Genomic DNA, 21,056 nt, shown 5'->3' with positions numbered 1-21,056 from the left:
ACTCCGCGAAAAACCTTTTCTGCAGTTCCCACTGGACTGCGCCGTGTCAATCAGTATGAAACTGAGGGGGCAAAAACACTGAAAAAAAGATGAAAGAAAAGAGTTCATTCCAAACTGTATGGTGTGGATTTCATCTCTGACATCAGTTTTCCAGCACTGTCTGATAATCAATATCATCTCTCTGTGTGAAAGGCTGCGGACAAAGTGCAAGCTGTGGTGCTCATGCTCTGTTACAGTATGGCAGATGAGGGGGGAGCGTTTGTCTGAGTGTGTGCACATGACTTGTTTATGTGCATTCAGTGTCTCGTATGAGATGAAGGCCAAGATGGGCTGAGTCATGTCTTATGCACAGATGGAGACGCAGGTGTATGTTATTCTACAATATATGTGAGTGTATCTGTGAACCCATAAGCCCATGACACGTTATATTATGAGTGTAGACTGCAGCGTTGTGCTTATATTAGGAAATATTGAGCAGCTTGTGGAAGAATCCAAGAAGTGTTCCGCATTTCAAGTCTAAGTGCAAAATTTTCCCAATTTGTCCATTTCATGTTTGCTTTTTTTAGTGGTTGCTGTCCAAAATTGTTCAGTTTGCCTTGATAGAAATGTTGCATTCAATTCTTTTTGAAAGGCACAAGTTGCAACTTTGCTTTACCGGAGCTGTTTCTCGGCTGATTGAGCAGCATCGGAAACCCCCGTTCCCTTGGCAGATTTCAGTGGCTGTCTGAGGCTGACCTTCACGCCCACTTCACACAGCGATTCTCCAGGTATGTGAAGGTGAGGAAGTAAGCAGAAGTTGCCACTTTTCATCAGTAGAAAATTTGTGGAAAAAAAACCGGAGAGACAGCCTAAAATGTACATGTTGCTTTCCTCTCACTTCACCTTTAAGCGTTTTTCTTAGAGACAGTTTTACACTATGTGACGATTACATTTTCTGTTTGGATCAGGAATTCTTTTAGAAGATCACTGATGCGACTAATACATTATAATGATAAATGTACTGTTAATTGAATAATAGAATAATGGAAAAATAAATAAATTGTCCCCAATATTGTCGATAAACTACTAAAGTCAATATGATAACCATAAAGTTTCATACTGTTAAATCCGTAAATCACTGAGTGGATGCTACTTTTGATCCTTCTAATGAATATATAATTTAGTAAAGTAGAGATTCTTTGGATACACATGGATGTGGGAAATTGTGTGAGAATGATCATACTAAAAGCAATTGCGGGCTATGCAGGACCCAGAAGGATACCAGGGATCCTGTGGCTTTTATGTGAAAGTTACTTCTGAAATCTGCACTTTGAATTTCCTGTCCATGGAGAACGATCCATCACCCGCTCAAGGTGACCAGCTTTGCACTGTGGTCCAAGCTCCTGGCTATTGCACTGTTTTTGGAGACCGTCCACCACTTTTCCCCCTCGGTTAGTTTGATAAGCTTTGTTTTTTCACCAGCTGTGTCCCCAAAGTGTGCGCTTCATGTATTCTCTGTGTGTATTTGTATTTTATGCCAAGTGGGATAAGCCAGATAAATGGGGCTCACAATGTACAATAGTAAATCTCCCTCTACAGTACACAATATACTACTAGAAATTCACTCTCAAATATACACACATATCATCATCAGCAGCAGCAGCAGAATACCTGTTTTGCCTCATGTTTCAAGTCAAACAATTGACTGCAGATGCAACTGCAACCTCAGCGTTTTCTAAAGCTGCAGAACCTAGAAATGGCCCCAAACACAATAGCATTTCTATGGCAAGTGCACTCAGACAAACACACAAACATTTGTAAAGCAGTGACCTCCTTAGCTATGGCCTGCAATAGTCAGATACAGAGCGACTTGGCGGCATCTGCTTCCACTAAATCTTTCCAGACACACAGCTAAGGCATAATCTCTCTTGAGAGCACAACTACAGACCTAACAAGTATTCCCATTAACACTTTCCTACTTCGGTCAAGGCAGAGGCAAGATTTGCAAAGTATAAGGCTACAGCTTAAACATATCTTCTCGGTAAACTGTGAAACATATATACTGTACATCCTCAACTCATTAAGATCACAGATGAAATCCTAGGATATGCAAAAATGTTATTGACGTATTCTATTAACACAGGCACATGCAGACACACATGGATTGAGTATGAGCATACTGGGTTATCTGGCCTTAGTCTTTTGGAAGGTGGCCCTCCATCTTCAGGGTGAAGCATGTAGAACAGCCGTACCTTGTTGGCATGTTTCTTACTCTGTGAGAGATAGAGAGAGAGAGAGAGAGAGAGAGAGAGAGAGAGAGAGAGAGAGAGAGAGAGAGAGAGAGAGACCAGAAGGAAAGTCAGCCAGTTGGCAAAGTGAGTTTTGTTTTACCAAGCGAGCCAAGTGGGAAAAAAAATCAATGACTGCCATTCCACCTTGGCAACTTCCTCCATGCTTTTATCTCTGTTTAAGCTGATGATGCTAGCAGACATTTTTCTCCCGGTTAGGTGAGTAATGGCTCTGGCTGGCCTAAGCTTTCTGGAAGCCTGATTAAGATGCCGAGTAGGGGAAGTGGCGATGGAGGGGAGTTAGAATTATTTGCCTCATGTGCAAACGATGAGACTTCAAAGTGCTAATAGCAGTAAGTAAATAATTTAAGTGGCAGCAATTATAATCAAACTGACACATTGATAGCTTGGTTCTTTAAATATAGACAGAAAGTCTAATAGGATAAAGTAATAGTTGTAATTAATACATTAAAAAAATCCGGAGAAGACATTTTTAACATGAAATGAAAGGTTGAATTTTATTGTGTTCATAAATAATAAACTGCTGATTGAAGTGTAAGTTATGTAAGCGTACAATTATTTGTTTTTTTTCTTGCTTTCTACCTATTTGGCATTCCCTTCCTCCTGAGTGTGCTTTGCCTGTGTAACATGGCTTTAGACTCTCAAAACCATGAGGTATAATAATGAGGAATGCACACAAGTGTTTACATGAAAGAAGTGTGAGCTGTTCCTGAAGCTGTTAAGTGTCACTTTAAAGCAGAACAATGAAAATAACTGAACACACCGCAGCAGAGAGATGAGTAAATGCAGATGTGATTAGACACACTGCTATGTTTCAAACATACCATTTTATTGGCATGCTCTGGCCTTCACACTCGCTTACTATCAACAATCTATAGTTATCTATAAATTCAAGTCAAGTGCTGACACATCTAGCTTGATTGTACCTTTGATACCACAAGTGTAGGTAAAAAAAAAACACAGTTGTATGGCAAAGGTGTGCAAGGATTCAAGTGAAGATTGTGATAATGACAATCATCTGAGAAAAAGAAAAAAGCAGAGCTCTATTGATAGACTGACAGGATGAAATACAAATGATGTTGCATGAATTAAAACTTTTAAGTGTAAATGGTTATCATGGCTGAACAGCACACAAAGTAAGCAAATGGGAAACTCTGACAAGACACTGTGCTTGCTGCTCCAATGCTTATATTGGATCTTTACCCCCAGGAGAAGAATTTCTCCCCAACCTCACATGCCTCCTCACTTGTCAGACGACTGTTAATGCATCTTGTCAGAGGGTATGTGTGTGTTTTTGTGTGTCTAAGTGTATGCTTGTGTTTAAAGGTGTATAAATGGTCATGTGTTCGATGCCCCTGGGATATGGGCTAAAAGCAGGACCTTGCGTCACCATGGCTACCCTGCAACAACCCTCAGTGCTCACCCTCTTTTAATGGACAGTGCATGCCCCACTCTGTCCCTTCTTTCTCTGTTTTTACCAAGTGTTGAATCAAGTTGGGGGAGACAGACAGGGCAGCGGACAACTTTTTAAAAATATCTGCCACCTTGTGTTTGTGTATACCTACAGAACACAAGACAGACTGCATTCAGAGTAGTGATCTGGCCAACAGAGATATGTTTAGGGAAAACAGTGGAGTTTTGAGGCTTCCCACCTTTTATTTACGGTTTTATTTGCTCATTGTAAAACATTTCCTTAAGCCTGCTGTCTCTGTGTCTAATATAAAAGAAATTAATTTGCCCTGCGCACTGAAACATCATAAAGGAATTTTTTAAATTTAAATAAAATTTTTCTTTTGAACAATTTGTTCTTTTGAATGAAGTCCATTCAACACAGACCATTAAGATTGTAATAAAGGACAACAAGTCCAGTGGTCTTCCTGCACATTCTGTCTCAGAGTTAAAACCATATTGGTCTGAAAAAACAAAAACAGAATTGAAACATGTTTTCAATACATTAAGCGGCAATGGTTTTCTTTTCATACTAATGAAGCATCGCTTCCCACAGAATCAAATTATACTTGGGTTATACTGCAGTTGGGGCAGGGGTATACTTTTTGTAAATAACATTTACATTACAAAAGAAGCTACAGACTGAATTGTGTGATTTTTTTTTCTCTCTCATTCACATCCACATCCTTGTTAGCTGTCGCTTTCCTTATTCGTTCTCCAACTCACTGAACAGATTGTATTTGAGCGGTCAGTCGCAACTTTTACTTTAAAGTAACTGCTGCTTCATCTGAAGCATTACCGTGGTCAAAACAATAACACACCTATAAGAGGTCTTCCCTCTCTAAAACTGAAGCGAAGAGGAGCAGCGTAAGGGAAAGAAAGTCTTCTACAGAAAATAAGTAAAGCTTGCTAGAAGGTTATTTTTGGTAGGTGTTTTACTGAAAAAATGACTGATCTCTAAAAGTCACTGAGTCCGTTTGGTGTCAGCATAATGCAACGAGCACTCTGGCTGTGCAAAATAGTATATTGACACGTTTATTATGAGGGTACGGGCCGATGTAACCCCTGTTTGCGAGAGAGAGAGGGGCGAGCGAAAGCTGAAATGAAGCACTGCATTCAACTCTGCAAGAGAAAATTTTGCTGTTTGGTTGTAAAAGCTAAAAATAGGAGAGGTTGGCTAAATATATTTGGGTAGCTGTGAATACAGCTGGGTGGCCCACCCAAGTATTGACCTTGTATGGGAAACCATGTGAAGATAAAGTTATGTTTCCATCGAACTGTCAAGCAAATTTAAGGTGAGCCTGACACTGATGTGTCATTATTGTGGCAGTAAAGGTTACTTAATTTATATCTGTACTTAAAAGAACAGACGGTATGGCTTCTGCTAATCGGTCTTGTTGGCATTCAACAAGCAGAGAACACCCCCTCCCTGGGGTTTACGTGCAATCATTCAAGCTAAAACTCATGTTACACAAGTTAAGTTGAAATGGATATTTCAGATCAAAGAGAAATAAAAAATAAAAAAAAGTTTAGGTTGTGTTAAATATATCAAAATGTCATAAATTCCATGACCATGAATCATTGATTAATTTGTCCCAACTCACGTTACCAAGTCAGGTAAAACAATTAGCCTGCAGTTAAAGAAGTGGCTGGGGTTACACAGGTGCCTCAACAACATGGCTTTTGGTGAATCTCTAGCCAGATGGAGAAACACAAATATGCCAGTGTATACTGGACAAGATTCTCACAGTATGCAACAGGGCAACTGTTGCATGATGAAGCAGACACGTATACAAAAGCCAGTTCACACCCAATTAAAAGGGCAAGTGGAAAAACCGGGAGAACACTGACAAAATTAGGCTTACATGGAAGGACTTATGAAGTCAATAAAGAGAAGATAAATTTCAACACAGGATGTTCTACCTTTTCTGTCAAATTTGAAGCTTTCCTTCAGAGAGAATCAGATCTGTTCTCTCTGTTCAACTTCTGCGACGCAAAAGCATTTAATGATTCAGTGTAACACCAGACCAACACAAGGTAGACACCGGCCAATAAAGTTAATTGCAGAAGTGTCTGCTGGCTGAAGAGGAGGATAAGATGAATACTGATGTCATGCCCCCAATTGCCCAACAGCTTTCAAATGGGAAAGAGCAAAAAACTAAATTTACTCCTCATGTCCTGACAAAGGTCTCTTGAACAGAAGGCCGTATGCTGATGGCTTATTCTTATAAGGAATATTGCCATTACCAGCCCAAGGCCAGTCTTGGTCTTTCTGTCTTGTGCTTGACAGAGTGTCTACATTGTTGAACTGACAGTCCTCTGGGAGGATAGAGCAGAAGTGGCACAAAGAACAGAGAAGACTGGTGCTCCAGTGTTGCAGCAGAGGACTGAGGCTGGGAGGTCTCACTGGAGTGAGGTGCACAGGATTAGTTGCTAATTGGAATGGGTATGAGACAGACAACCTGGTCTGATCAAGCCATGATTGACCTGTCTCACCAGAGGCTGACCAGCTGTACGAACCAAGACACACAACTGAAGATTGTGTCCGAAACCCATTAAAGTTTGTACTGACCAACAGCAGCCCACCAGAGGGCTAAAGACGGTGTGATAATGGCAGGAATTGAAACGGTTCTGAATAAATCTTTTAAAAGAATGTTCATAGAAGAAACGTATTTTCCTAAAGATGAAATACATTAGAAAATTAAAATGTTTTTTTTTGTTTACTTAAAAACAAATGAACAAATCAAGATAACAGGTAATTTTATTGGTATTTTACCAAAATAACATGTGATCGTGTCAAATAAACAAACGGTCGCCTGTAGTTTGAAACAACACGTTTAATTAGACATTTGTGAGTGAAATGTACACATGTGGATTTACCTGTTATTCTAACAGAATCTAGAATGCCTAAGTTTCCTGCCTTTATATGATTTCCTGCCCTGTCTTTCTGATCTGCTGACCTCCACAGAGATTTTTTGCGATAGGTAACACTGATGACATCCAGTGACCCAAATAGCTACTGTCTGCTCTACTCGAGCCTGTGTTTTTAGCACACTTGTAGTATGAGGGACAGTAATAGATGATAACTATCAAGTGAAAGTGGTAGGTGCACGTGTGTGTAGAGACATACACGCTGTTGTTGTCCTTACTTAAGTCTCTCCAGATAAGGGCCTTGTCCTCATTAGTCTGCTTGTTAATCCCAGTTGTGTCTTGTAATCAAGGACGACCTCAAAACAGTACACCCAAGCAAGCACACATACATGTGTGGTCGTACACACACATACACTTAAATATAGATTCTAGTTAAATAATTCAAGGGCTGATTATTTAATGGCCATCCATTATTTTACTCTTAGAGAGTCTGCTGAAAAGGTAGACTACATTAAAACAGAGTGAGTGTCTGCAGTTTGTTTGTATGCAAGTAACTAGCATTACCATGCTGCATTAAGTTTATGTATAATGGATGAGCAATGTTTTGAACAGCACAAGCACAAATTGGTACAAATAAGGCCGTTGCAAAGTGTACAGTGCAGTGCAGGAATGTGCCACAGAAAGCAGTAATCCTAGCAACATTTTTTTGCATAAGAACCTCTGTGTGTTGCTCAGTTCAATCGTGTATATTTGATTGCAACCTGAGAAAATGCCTCCAAAACTGAGCAGAGACGGACTCACCTCATAGTGAGCGGTGCGCTGGGACTCGGAGATGAGCTGGGCATTGCAGATGTTACAATAGCTCTCTGTGAACAAGCCTCCGTCCACGATGCCCGCAGACTTCATCTTCATCTGAGACTACACAAACACACACACACGCCCAAACAGATGCAAATATGAATACGATTAACATGCAGAAGGCAATAAAATGTCAGTGAAGCTTACAGTGTGTGAGAGAAGTGTAGGAGCATGCAAATCTCTCAACTTAGAAATAATTCCTCTTCAAAATGACAGATTCATGATGACAGTTGAGCCCAAAATATGTTGATCCTGTCTGTCAGAACATCCTCTCATGGCTGACTTTGGCTCCAGTCTTAGAAACCCCAGCTAAGTGTTACAAGCATGTTATTCTTATAGAGGGTCAAGGTAGTTGTAATCTTAACTACACACTGCTCCACCGGGGGCTTATAAAAACACTACATTTACTCAGTGCTCATATTTACGGTTGCATTTACATCAGTCCTGCAATAAAATTAGTACTTAGTAAAATAAATGAAAAAAAAAAATGAAATACAATAAATGAAATTGTACAGTAGTGGTATAGTAGGTTCACAAGCTTTCTAACATTATTTAAGCTTTTAGAAATGTAAGAAATGTAAACTCTTTAATTCAAGCTCAAGCAAAATATTGTCAGCCACAGAGAGTGAACTCTGTTTTTGTTCTGAGTTTTCTTGTTTGCCAAATCATAGAGAGAACAGAGTGCTCTAATCAAAGCATTTTTATTTAGCAAATTTGAAGTTAAACAAAAAAAAAGTCTATTCATGAAATGTTTGCATGTGGTTAAGCTCTAGTTAGACGGTCACAACCTGAATCTAATTATGAAGTGCAACTTTGCAAGCAATGAAATACCTTATCTGACGCCCACTATCCTGATGTTATAGCGTTTCCATTGTGTATCCATGAAAATTAATCCGAAGCGTAAAATCAGCCTTTAAATTGTACAAATATTCATCTTTGCCAGGTCGTGTGTGGTCATTTACAGGGAGTGTCTGACACTTACATGGCTCTATAAATGATTGATTTGATTATTAATAATTCAAATAATATTAATTCATAATCAATATCATTCATATTTTCATTGAAGGTAAATAGACATTTATTTATTTTATTCATTTCTGTTCACCAGCATATATACATACAAGAGCTATGGATACCACTGAATCACCACAGTATACCACCAACTTACCACCAACCGATTATAGCTACAATCATGCTTTTTATTTTTCACAAGCCACTGATCTGATTTAGATGCAATTGAACAAGAAAATTGGACAAAATAAAGTCATATCTGTTCTGAGCATATACCTCAGCATCCAATTAACGTCCAAGTGACCCAGAGTGGGGTGATTCATTTGTTTTGTTCGTGCGGGTTTATACAAATAACATTTCTATTTTCATCATAAATTTGCAACTCATGAGTATTATATATAAAGTAAATAAATTATGGTAACTTCAGAAATGACAAAGAAGAGATTGTTTCTTTACTCAGATGCTCATGAAGAAAGTAAAGAAGACTGGGTACTAATGAGGAAGTGTTCTCTTAGTGAGTCTTAAAACATCTTTGTTTAATTTCTAAAGAAACGTATGAGCACCAACTCATCATTTGTCTTTATATTATTGGCTTTATAAAAGTTCATCTAATGAATAATGGAGCACCTTTTATTAGTTGTGTGAGTACTTATCTGTGTATTTACCGAAGTTTGCTGTCTGTACTTAAGAAAGTACAAATTGTTGTTATTATGTTGCTGTTTTCAAAGGTTTGTAGTAACTTTCCCTGGTGAGGAAGTGTCTAAAGTGTCCAAAAGAACCTCGTCAGTACGGTGAATACTTTACCAATAAAACAATAGAGACCTGAGCAACCCACAGAGAGCTGCGGCTCTGACTTCTTAAAATCCTGGCAGAAGTGTTTTTCTTTTTCTCACATAGTTGGGACTGTAGAAAAAAGTTTAATGATGTACTCTGGGGTGTTGTGTCCAATTTCCAATTCTCATCATTATGTGTATCCCTGTAGGCACAGCTCTGACTGAGTTTGAGTGAGTAACTGGTCTTCAGGGAATGGTTCAGTAACATCAACCATTAAACAGGATGAGGTCCATTCGACAAGGACACAACAGTACGGAAGGATTACAAGTGCACAGTGTTTCGTAGCCCAAGGTACATGAATGGTCAGCTCCTGGAACTTGGAAAGAATGGGGCCTTTTGAACGGCGGGATATCTCCAAAATCGCAGCACCAGAGATAAGATCAGAATCAGACAAAAAGTTATTTGTGTCAGCAGAAAAAAGCAGTGACAAGAATTGTTTTTTCCTTTGTCTCGGGTTTAGTATGTAATTACATTTAGCCAATGCATTTACTCTATTCTTTCATGCACGTCACACACAGACCTTACAGCACTGGTAATTACCCCCGTCTGCTCATCTTGGCTGCTTAGTACACCCTGGACCTTTCAATTAACTTCAGACATGCTGCATAGACACTTCCATCATTATCGCATTGAACCCACAGTGACACATGTATGCGTTAGAATAAAAAAGAGAACAGGCGGTCGGTGGCGTAGTGGGTTAAGCAGCAGCTGCCCCATGTACAGAGGCTACGGTCCTCACTGCAGCGGGCCCCGGTTTGAGTCCCGCACCGAGCGGCCCTTTGCTGCATGTCTTCCCCTTCTCTCTGCCCCTTGCTTCCTGTCTCTCTCCAACTGTCCTGGCATTAAAGCCCAAAAAGAATAAAAAAGAGAAATGCTTTTGATCTAGGCAACACACTTTGCGATCACCTTTACATGTGCACTTGAAATTATACAAGCCAGTGAGGCTTTGTTTTCAATCTGAAATACCACAGTTTACAAGCTGAAAACATGTTTTATCCTGGGGCCTAGTCATTATTACCTCCACTATATGAAGTGTCCTATGAGGCATGATGGAATAGATATATTTTGAAAACTGACACATTGAATTTACAGCCTGCCAGAATTTTGTGGCGAGATAAGACCCTGAACTGCCGGCAGGAGCGAGTCTCTTTTAATCTTTGGGCTAATTAAAAGTGAGCGTGGCTGCAGAACTATCCATATCTTCTTAATATCTTTATTACCTCTGATTATTACATGCAAGATGGGAGATGTGGGCTAATTAATAGAGGCAATCTGTTGGTGAGATTAATGGGATGGCATGTCCAACAAAGCGAAACGAAGGAGAGATACATCGTGGAAGATCATGACTAAAATAAGGAAGGAAGATGGAACAAACGGGTGGAGCTGAAGAGTGTGTAATGGGTGCACTAAATTTTCTTATTACATGAGTTTTTATGTTGATATACAGTATACATATAAGAGAATCCAAGTTATTGCACGGTTAGCATCAGTTTCCAAACATAAGCCATAAATAAGCAAGTGTTCTATCGTATGAGCTTTGTTTAGTAAAAACAAACGGTCTAACGTCAGTGCTCCTTTGTCTTATGTCCTATGTCTTGACAGCATAATTTGCTTCTCCTTTTCACTTACAAGCATCCAGAAGTAGTTGGAAACAATGTGATCATTAATGATGGGGCTGTGTAATGGCAGTGTATGTATGTGCAAGTGGAAGCTATTGTCAAGGAGATGCCCATCAAAGACATTTTCTTAATAAGCCTCCTATAAGTAGTGGGTCCTTTCACATTTTTTGTAGAAGTCAAGCTATTTAGTTAGAGATTGTTACATCAAAGAATTGATTTTTTATTTATTTATTTATTTATTTATTTTTAAATCTAGAAAAAATCGGTTATCTGATCTTTGTAAAAATACCTGCTGCAAAATATGTATTCAAAATTTCACACATAATTTACACAGGTATAAACAAACCATCAAAAGGATGTTCCATTTCATTATAAAAAAGACTTTTGGAATATATCTTTTTTTTGTGACATGTCCAATATTCTTTGTTGTCATTGAGTTACTAAGTCTTTCCTGAAGAAGGACGTATCAACCTGGTGGAGGTGGGTGCAGCAGACACAAACTAAGGACATCTGGTGGGTGGATGGGAAGACACAAAAGGGCTCAGAGATTGTCTGAAAATGTGCAGGACAGGTTAGTATCCTAAAAATGTTTAAAACATCCGTTAAAACGAGGACAGAGATGTCAGTTATGCAGAAACATCTAATAGAAATGAAAAAAAAAAAAACCTCAGCGAGGCATGGGGCTGCAAAAAAACTGTTGAGTTTCAGCAAGCTAATGAAAGCCCAAAGCATCTGAAGATGGAAGGAAACTTCAGGGGATTCTCTTTTAAGATAACATCAAGTATTTAACATAGATGTGAACTCCGATCTCTCCCTAAAATCTCACCCTCTGGCCCACTATTAATTAAATAGCTGGTACTGAACTGCAAGAGGCTTTTTGTTTTTTTCTTATAAATTCCACCATATTGGCTGTTTTCTGTCACCTGGGCTTAGAAAATCAATTATGTTGTAATATTACATGCAACAAGATGGTACTAAAAGATGGGCTGATCGTATTGACAGTGGGATAATTAAAACCGGTGGGAAACTTCAGCGACACTAATCCTATTACAGATGTATCGTCATTTCTTTTTTGGTTAAGTGGACTGAAGATGAACTTGTGTGTATGACATAATGCATGATGGGTAATAATAGAGAGAGCATTATTTAAGTTCCTCTCTTGTTTTCATTCCTGCCCGATCAGGAGGGTGGCTCCTGTGATCTGGTCTGTCTGTTCCCTTCTTCCACTTTTTGATGATGTTGCTGTTTTGTATGTCACTGTCAAATTATGCATAGAAACAATGAACTGTTGACGTCAGTCTGTGAGCCAGTGACCTGCCTCATAGAGTCACTTGTGAGAATAATAAGCTATAGGGTTGCAGGGTTAGAAATATGTAATCCCACGTCGAAAAAGCACTCTGCCATGTCACTTTGATGGTCCACTGTGCATTTTACTTCCTGTCTCACTCTAGTAATGTACTCATCGTGAACAACGACTCCACCCATCTGCCTCCACCAACACACTCGCCCCAAGATTCACAACCCTCCCCTTTGTACAGTTGCAATCAGAGGTGTGAGACTGTGGGAGCAAGGTCTTCAAAGGGGGCTGAAGCCAGAGCCTGAATCCAAATCCTCATTCCGTTTGCTCTGCGGGAGCTTGCTTTTGTACTATTCTTGCTAAATACTGCAAAGTGAACACATACACAACCTACAACTCGCATGTGAGAACACAAGTCGTGCTGCAGAATCTAAAACCAGGAGCTAAAGATCCAAAACAAGTGACGTGAACATGCAGTGGGCCTTAATGGCTGCTCTCTACGCAGTGCTCATTTAGACCAAAAGGGTACATTTAACTCACAAAGTGAGGTAAAGAAAATTACACACTTAATTGCAAGGTCAGACATACTCTCTATTCTGTCTTGTCTGTGGTGTTATGACTCCTTTTGCTCACTGTTTTCTAATTTTAGAATTCTAATCTTCATTTCTCCTCTCATAAAATTGTAGCATCTTGATATTATACAGTGTTTTTTATCTCTCTACCTTCCTTTCCTAGCTCTTCTATCTCCTTTCGCTCCCAGTGGCCTTTAGTGCAAGGATTATTTATGTAGAAGGGTATAGGCTAGACTTATCTACTCTTTGGAGAGAAGAGTAGTTTGACTTCTGTATTATGCAGTTTACAGCTGAAATAATTGGAATGCAACTTGAAGTCAGACACACTCATTTCCTCAAGGTTCATATGCTGATATATATGGAGCATCGCGTTAGTTCTGGCAGACCACGTAGTCAACGCGCCCTTTGCCTATTGGCTGACGCCGACCCAACCCTTATGGCCAGCTGCGCTCAATGGGTAATCAACTGATGCTCGCAATTGGATGCTAGCATTTGGGGCACTTCATTTAAACTTGGTTTGCTGTCACTGCTTTTTTTTGCTCTCTGCTTGCACCCACCACCTCCCCTGCTCCACCGACTTCTCATTGCCAAACAATGTCATAATGTTGTTCATTGTTGCTTGCTCTGTTCTAGGGGGTTTGTTGCCTTTACAGCAAATGGAAGGCACTCCACCTGAGGATGCTGCTGTTCCCTGTCTTGGCTTCCATGGAGCTCATGGAAAAGTCGGGAACTTCCTCCGAACAGAGCCATACCGCCAAACATAAATTGTATGCATTCAGAATAAGTTTCTGAAATTCATCTCTGTTCTCGTCTCGTTTTGACGAGAGTGGTTCTGACAGAAATATCTATATAATCATACTTGACATATATTTGCACTCTCTCTTGCCAAAGAGATGGTTATCTTTAAGAGATGTAGTGAATGAAAGCAACTAAAAGAAAGAGACTGGGTTTATGTTTGTTTTGAAAAGTTCAAACAGAGAGTCCTACGAACCAGACCTGAGTTAAACACTAATGGGATGATCCCTTGTTTAAAACTAGAGATCACCCTTTTAAGGTCAGGAGCCATGGATGAGTGGAAATGTTATGGGACAAGTTAGGGTAACTTCAACAGTTAAGCTAAGCAAAATATACCTGAAAAACAGTCATACAATCTTACCGACCCACAAGAAGTGTGTGGTTGTATATTTTTCTTCAGAGATGCAGCCATTTGCTCATAGATTCCTAGTTTCCACTTATTTAGCTGGGTTTGCTGTATCTTCTTCTCACGACTGCAGAGGCAAGACTTATTAAAACTAAACTAAAGCGCTGCTGGAGCAGGACAAGCAAAACCATGAAGGTACAAAAACAAAACAAAGAAACGACTGACAGAAAATACAGGAGGCTCAAGGAGGGGCAGGATTACAACAATGCAAGTAACTGGCAAAGGAACAAAGGAAAAACAGGAGAATGTATACTGAAGAAATTATGAACAGCAAGAGAAACCAGGTGTAACACAGGAAATAATTACAGAAGCAAACACATGGAGGACAACACTACAAAATAAAACAGGAAGCAGGGCATAAAATGCAAAAGTAAAGCAAGAAACTAAAAACAAAGTCAAACACAAAAACTCAGATCGTGACATAAACATCAGACAATCACAGCAAAAGTGTCACCACTGAAAAATGCATCAGTTCAAATTCCTGTCAGTTTCCTCAACTCTGCTCTCTGTCAAACTAAACCTGTGCCACAAACCTATCCCCGCTGTCCCAGCAGAGCAGGGAGTTTCACACACAATCCAGCTCCTTAGTTGTTTAGCTGCCCGGTTTTGGTAGAGCTTGAAAGTGTTGTAAAACATTTGATAAATAAGGTTTCTTTCTCAGATTGACCGTTTTGCCTTTCAGGTGCTGTCTTTTACTTTACTTTTTCCTTCTTGAACACAACCTTTCTCTTGCTCTTTGAACCATTACCTTTACCAGAGGTTGAAGCGTCAACTATTTTTGGCTGAGTACTATCCAGCTTAAAGGTAACACTGCTGCTGTTAAATGTGTCCTTGTCTAACAAGTGATACAGAAGGCTTGGCATACTCCAGTAATAACTCCAGCAAAATCACCAACTCATAAACAGAGTAACCTCTTCTGTACTTGTATGGAAATTTACAAACAACGTTATACACGTCGAGCATGGAGTGTGGATCAGGAATCTATATTCCTTTTCACTGACATTATTTAACAACATTGAAAAACTACTGTATTATCATGTAAACTTTAAAAGCCCTTGTATAAATGGGGCATGTCTAATGTGTTTAACAGTTTTATTTTTATTTTTGTCTTATTTTCTGACAGCTTAATTGATTACATATACATTCTACATTACATTTATTGAATTAACTAGTAGGTGGTATTCTCTATTCCAACTTTCAAAGTGAGGCATGTATGAGGGCAAATATCTGGCCTAAGGACACTTTAACATGTGGTCTTGTGGAGTGCACTGAGATGAAATACTATGAGAGGGTTTATGAAGCAAAAAAAAACCCAATGATAATGATGATAAAAAAAAACACTGCTTTTGTTCATTGGGGAAATTGTGGTGGAATAGCAAAGTCACACCCTGACATTGGCACTTGATAGATTTCGTCTTGGTTCTTTACAGATTTTCTACAGTTTAAAAGAACATTAAGTGCCTGTCAGTGAATAAATGAGTTTGACAGTGAGATACCCAGAGGTGTTCCCATCCCATCTTCTAGAAGAGACAGACTACTAAAATATTCTTTCAAATGCCTCAGTCTGCACAGACTCGGACACATTTCCAGCAGAACATCCTGGCACTGCAGCATCTTCTGTGCTGGACTTAATTAAAACATTTTCTAGTAGTATCAATTGACACAATAGTATCAATTCACTGGTTGACTATTCATTGTTTCATCTCTAATCCAAAACTATCAATAAACTCATACATAGAAATCAACAACATGTGCCACAGCCAATATCCCTTGTCACATTTTTTAGGAAAACTATCTGTATAAATGGTTCAAAATTGAATGAGTTTTTATTTTCATTGTTTTTAGTGTGGTGGTTTTTGTGCAATATTGCTGACTGACAAAAAGACAAAGAAGCAGCAATTTTAGCATACTTCCATCTTGGCTTTCTCCTTGGCAAAGAAAACACTTATGAAAATAGTTTTTATCCTTTGATTTTAAGCCTAATGAAGACACTTTGTGTGGCTGCTTTTAGCTTCTTCGTGCTGCTGACAGAAAAAAAAAAGGTTCTAAGGGCAGAGACACTGAATGGTGGATTGAATTAAGAAGAAAACGCTTCAGTAGCACTTAAGCACTGCTCGTGTCTTGTTTTAAAAGTTAATTGGCAGTAAGGCCAAAGCAGTTTGTAAAACAAACCATCACCTATCACCTCTATCCATCTCATTTATTTATATTTCATACCCTCTATATTTATGACACTGCAGTATTCATGAGGGTACTTTGGTAGTTTTATCTCTGAAAATCTCTCTTTGTGGACCATTAGTTGTTAATGGTATTAATAAAAGATCTTCCGCTCTAGGCCATAATATGGACTTATTAGAGGGTGAAAGGAGATCATTATCCCAGGCAAAGTTGGGTTCTCTCAGTTTAACTGAGCATATCTCCGCCTCAGTTTGTCCATCAGTAACAGACTCCTAGGCAAACTGAGTTAATGGTGGGAGACAAAAGGCAGCCTAAAGTTTTAATGGGGGCTGTTGTATTACTGTAACATATGGGGAATGTAATGCTGGATGGCAACAAAACTGTCGGAGTCTATATGTCCCATTAGAAACTAATTGCAGTGTTTTTATGCAAGGCAAACTTTGGCCAGATGTTGTGCTCCTGCTTTGAGTGACTTGCCAGGTCATGTTTTTCTTAGCTTTTGCTCTTAAAACTCACATCAACCAAAATACTGCAGTGATTCAAAAGTGTCCTGTGACGAAACAACAACTAAATAAATCTGTTGATAAAGTAGAAAAAAAAGAAAACGTTAAAATTATTACACGTCCATTTTTAGAAAAATTAGATGCTGATATGATATGATAAAAAAAAAAGATATGTTTATCTTGCTTTTGATAGTACATACTTTATATACATCTGTATAGAGCTCACTGTGCATTGCTGTTTCAGTATACAGGATTTAACACAGCTATAAGCACATTGAGTTGCCTGTGGTATGAAATGCGCTATATAGATAAAGATGCCTTTCCTTGCCTATATAGTAAACATAAAGCCTCAAGTGGTAGGAAGTGAGTAAGACTGGAATCCGAGCTCCCATTGTTAGACTAATATTCTCACAGTAGGGGCTGTGATCCCAGCTTCTGTCAGTTTTGATCACTAATGTATTCCCCTGAACCCAAACAAAAAATCATAGCTTCACAATAATATACTTTGTTGAAAAGTACTGTTCCTAGCCGACTATTAGATGATAGCAGAACTGATAGACAGGTTTTCCCCATGGCAACATGTACCTCATCCCAGCAGCTAATTTGAGACTGAACCTGCGAGAAAGATAACGAATGAATCAAAAAAGCGTTAAAAAAAAATCAGGCTTATTGATGCAATGAGAGGAACGACTGAAGTGACACAAGCCACAAAGGCTTCCTCTTTCATGTCTCTCAATCCTTCCTCACTCTTTGATCTCAATACAGAACTAAGATGAATGGAAACAGCTAATTACTAATTTGGCATTTACTCACTTACCAATCAGTAAAATAAGGTGCTTGTTCTCCTCCACAAAAGGTTCAGCAAACACAAATCACATGGTGTAATTCAAATTAATTACACCCCCCCACGCAAACACCCAACACCAAATTAAGTCTGGTAGTTTGACCATAAGGCAAGTGTATAAATAGTTACAGTACAAGGCAGCTGAAAGTCAGTGATGTTCCTCGGAGGGCATGTGCACAAATATTATTGTTGGATCAACTGTCATTTACGAGGCCTCTATGTTTTATGTGTGTCTTATTCTGTGTATATTTTAAGCGTCGGTTTAAGTGTCAGATTAAATATTAGTTGCTGTTCATGGATGTATGATACTCTTCAATACCTCTTTTCTATGGGGTGAGTCACTCATGTCTGTGAGAGCAGTATTTTCTTATTTAAGTATTGAAGCCTTAGAATAAACCCTTTTTATACTGCACAGATTTTATGACAATGTTAAAGCAACAAAGCCTTAAAACATGTTGCAGAGTTGAGCCACAGGAATTAGCATCCTAGTTAATAATTTAGACTAATACATTTTTTTGAATGCAACGATCAGTCAGCCTAACAAGAAGTGCCTTTTTCCTCCTACAAGATATTGACTGAATTTCAGATCAATAACTCAAAAACACAAGGAAGATCTCTTCCCCAAACGTTGAAAGGTGAACAATGATCTGCAGCTTAATTTTCATTCAAAGCAAGCTTTCTGCTGAGCTGGACAAAGGACACTGGTCTATGTATATTTATTTAATCCCTTTCCTGCAGGACAGGAAAAGGGGAGTAATAAGTTGAAATAATAAGGTTCTATTAGTATATATAGTTATTATGTACTATATAATAACTATTAAACCCAATGCCTCTCTGTCATTTAGGTATGCTGGGTTCCAGAACTGTTTGGAATAAATGCTTGATTTTGATCTCCTCCAAAATGTGACATTCTAAAATGTTCTCCCAATCAGTCAGAATCACTCACAGGACCATTTTATACCTTAACAGGCCCTTCAGACGGCGCAGTTTTTTTAACGCAGATGGACAAATGCAGTACTCTAGTAAGCTAACAACATAGGCTCTGGAGATGACGCTATGCGTTGATCCATCGTGAATGTTACCATGGATGTTACCTTGAACAACAGCTAATCTCATAACAAAGAATCATAAGCACAGTTAACAGCTGTACTAAAATCTCAGCACTTTGTTTCACTCTGTCACAAAATAGATACTAATTTACTTTGACTTCTGCCTTTAATCAGAGCAAAGCTGAAATAACCAACAATTGCACCAACACAACCAAGAGCAGCTCGCAGCTCAGATTGTTTTATATATTTATTTGACTGACCCCAGATGTGTTTACAAAACACCAACCTAGAGTATATGCAGTGCCATGTTCAGCCCTAAAGTGTTACTTGGCACCTTAGTCTCACAAGAAAACGTACAAAAGTTCCAACCAAGTATTTGCTGTTTTTTTCATTCAATCGGTTACACAAAAACTACATAGAGGAACACAGGTGCCTCGGTATAATCTCACACAGGAGTTAACCTGCCAGCAGTGAGGTATCAGGGGATCTAATAGTAAGAGCGACAGAAGACAGTTATATTAGACTAATCTATAAAGTCAAATAAAATACAAGCTTCAGTGAGCTCTAGGCTGTCTTGTCGTGTTCTGTGAGGAATTGCGCCTCGTGCAAGGCGGCAGGGTGCATGTAGTTGACACAACAACAGCAGTGTGGACGTAGCAGAGAAGACTAGCCTACACATGAAACACAAGAGAGACATGCTAAATACAGTTTGTGACACAACACCGATTGCGACCTGCTAACAAGGCACACCAACTGAAGTGTGTAGGAAAGTAGCAGCTCAGGGATGACAGCGATGTTAATGTTGGCCCTGGCTCTGCCTGAGCTCATCGCACAGTCACATCCTAAGCTAACTGACGCACTCTATTATTTTAGGAAATGTTGTCACGGTGGTTTTATATTCTGATATAGACGGACTTTACTGTACAACCAATTCAAGGTACAAAATTAACAAGAAGTTAAAGTCTAGAATTAAACCCTCACTCAATAAAGCCCAATGTCGAGGCAACGCCCCTGGTCACTGTTTTGCCCCTACATGATTAAGTCAAGGAAAACATCACTGCTTCCATGAAAACACAAGATAATAAAATATCACTTCAAAACATAATTTTCCTGTATTATCAGCTGACAAGTCCGGCCCTGGCACTTGCAAAAAGATTGCATCATTGCATGGTTGCTTCATGTTTGTAATGTTTTTGTTTTATGATTGTTAGTATTGATTGTACCAGATGCTGTGATTGTATGTTGAAATGCTGTGTAACAACTGAATGACAACAATCAAAGCACCCACATACACATATCAGCTTTGTATACAGCAAAGTGTCCCAAGTATGTAGTCCGTGGGTGGAGTGGTACGGCCGGTGTTTTAAAACAAACACATAGTCGAATTTTCCATTCAAGAAAAGGCATAAAAATATTTGGAATTGAAATACTAGAACTTTCTTGAAGAATAAATGTGATAAAATGAGAAGAAAAAAACAAAACGCATCGTAAAAACCACATGATAAATGAATGGGCATAAAAAATAATAGCAAACAGCACAAGCCACCTACCCAAAGACCTCACCCGCAGCTACTGCCTGATTCAGCCACACCAACTCTGCTCCCTTTGCCCCTTCATTCGCAGAATATAACATGTTTCTTGAATATAAGTATGGCAATGATCCCAACTGAAGATGAGAAGACAGTGTTTGCTTATCTTCTCTTTAAGGGACGGTAAAAAAAAAAGAGAAGGTAACAGCTTTTACACACATAGTCAAGAATCTGTGATGCAGGGTCTCCACATGCACACACTACCGTTTATTTCCGAAGATAGCATGTCCCTGTGTAAATATGCTGCAATGTGTTCGTGGTGTGTATGAAAAAAAAAGAAAAGACAATCACTCTTCAACACTCAGGAATATGCTATTGATATTTGCGAGTTTACATCACACAAACACTCGTACGCACACACAGGCATCAACTATAAAGGGCACGATCTTGCTGTGTGTAGCCTATATAAATAGCCCGTATAAAGTGTCTGTCTATGCCTCTGCAAATTGCATCTATTCTTATGATGTCAGTGAGTTTTTGAGAGTGTCTATGACGTTCGATAAAGAAATCAACTTAGTTTGGCCAAGTCAGCAGAAATAAAATACACTACATCTGATAAGCATGTAATTTCTTCTTAATTCACTAATGTCTCCACAATAACCCTCGCTCCTTCCTTTATTTACTCCCATCTGGCAGCAGGCCAGTTGCTGAACAGGATGATGGAGAAAAAAAAATTGATTTCAAAAACGCTTTGTCTAAGATGCCCGGATATGAAATCTGCAACCAGTTATTAGTCTAACTCTGACATTAACTTAACACAGCTGTGTAAAGATATTGTGTCTCTCTTGTTCCTCCTGACAATTGAAATAGTGTAAAAATTCATAAACTGACACTTGTTCGAAGCATACCAAATCCGTGTCATTATTTACAACTATTGCACAACTGTGATATCC

General features: G+C 38.9%; 1 protein-coding gene across 1 annotated transcript in view; it reads right to left on the bottom strand.

Annotated features, from left to right (window-relative positions):
• The window catches only part of LOC142399755 (zinc finger matrin-type protein 4), a 65,603-nt gene that overhangs the window by 41,876 nt on the left and 2,671 nt on the right, over nucleotides 1–21,056 (bottom strand). Inside the window, exons 2-3 of the mRNA XM_075484299.1 lie at nucleotides 7,410–7,526; nucleotides 2,160–2,252 (exon numbers count right to left, since the gene is read on the bottom strand). Of these exons, the coding sequence (XP_075340414.1) occupies nucleotides 2,160–2,252; nucleotides 7,410–7,526 (210 nt within the window). The remainder of the gene's footprint in view (nucleotides 1–2,159; nucleotides 2,253–7,409; nucleotides 7,527–21,056) is intronic.

The sequence above is a fragment of the Odontesthes bonariensis genome, chromosome 2, assembly GCF_027942865.1.
Source record: "Odontesthes bonariensis isolate fOdoBon6 chromosome 2, fOdoBon6.hap1, whole genome shotgun sequence".
NCBI lineage: Eukaryota > Metazoa > Chordata > Actinopteri > Atheriniformes > Atherinopsidae > Odontesthes > Odontesthes bonariensis.
This window is presented reverse-complemented; position numbering and strand designations above follow the sequence as displayed.